Raw genomic sequence first — 1,088 nt, forward strand, 5'->3', positions numbered from 1 at the left:
CACAAAGTATCCAGCAGTTATTACAGCAGGAACAGGACAGCAAAGAAACACTCTGAAGGAACCATCTAGTCCCTCATCTATGTCTTATGCCTAGAAGAGTTTCTTATCCCTCTGGAGCAGGTTACCAGAATGATCACCCCTGACCCTGTGGGTTCACACCAGCCCTGAAGGCAGGGATCTCCACGCCCTGCTGCCTGCCCTGGCAGGACTGCAGAAGGGAAGCAAAGCACAAATAAAACTGCAGGTGGCAAAGCACAGTTGTTTATGCCAGCACCAATATTAGAAAAGGATGCTTAGAAAAAAAGACAGAGGCATCAGAGTAGGGTGATATGGTTTGAGGGTGTTTCTGTTGCCCACCCTGATAAATCAACACAGACCACTATGTATCCAACATCCCTGTCTGTTTCTGACCACTGGCACTTCCAGATCAGATGCCAGCTACAGAGATAAGGCCAACAAACCTCTGTCACACCCAGTAGTTTCTGTTGTGAATGGCAATGCTAACATGGAGGCTGCAAACAGCTGACCCACTGGTAAATCCACCCTTGCCTGTATCTCTCTCTAGGAAAAGCTGCCTTGTCAAACTCGTCGATACTTAGACTGAATTCTTCTCTCCACTTAAGCCTGCAGTGTGCAGCACGGTGCTCTGTACCTCCCTGGGAGGTTAGCCCCGCACCTCAGCTCCCTCTCATCCCCAAAACCTCCAGGTGTCTCTCAACCACAGCAGACATTCAGGTCTCCTAGGCCTGTGCCAGCCAAGTCCTCCATCCCTCCTAACTGTTTCTCTTGTTCTCAGAATCCCCATCATCTTGCCGACACCATTCTGTTCAGTACCTTCTCCCAGAGGAAATAACCATTGTCAAATAACCTAACACATCTTCCCAGACTCTAATTCCACATTCCTAGTCCAGGCAACTCCCAAGCAGCCTTTCTTGTTAGAAGAGGACCAAGAGGAGAGAGCCCCTGCAGACAGCCTTACCTCCATGGGCGGGTAGGGCTGCATCCCCAGCGTCTGGATCTCCACCGTGCTGTTTGCTGCCATAGGAGCAGGAGCACTGTACACTTCGACCACCCCACTGCCGCCGGCG

The 1,088-nt window shown here is 50.9% G+C and overlaps 1 protein-coding gene across 1 annotated transcript in view; it reads right to left on the reverse strand.

Annotated features, from left to right (window-relative positions):
• Window positions 1-1,084, reverse strand: part of ZNF341 (zinc finger protein 341) — a gene marked incomplete at its 5' end in the record, with an annotated part of 13,069 nt that extends 11,985 nt beyond the window's left edge. Inside the window, one exon of the mRNA XM_009700498.1 lies at window positions 980-1,084. Coding sequence (XP_009698800.1) covers window positions 980-1,084 — 105 coding nt within the window. The remainder of the gene's footprint in view (window positions 1-979) is intronic.
• Between the last annotated feature and the right edge of the window lie 4 nt (window positions 1,085-1,088).

This window comes from Cariama cristata, unplaced genomic scaffold (genome assembly GCF_000690535.1).
Source record: "Cariama cristata isolate BGI_N322 unplaced genomic scaffold, ASM69053v1 scaffold28445, whole genome shotgun sequence".
Taxonomy (NCBI): domain Eukaryota; kingdom Metazoa; phylum Chordata; class Aves; order Cariamiformes; family Cariamidae; genus Cariama; species Cariama cristata.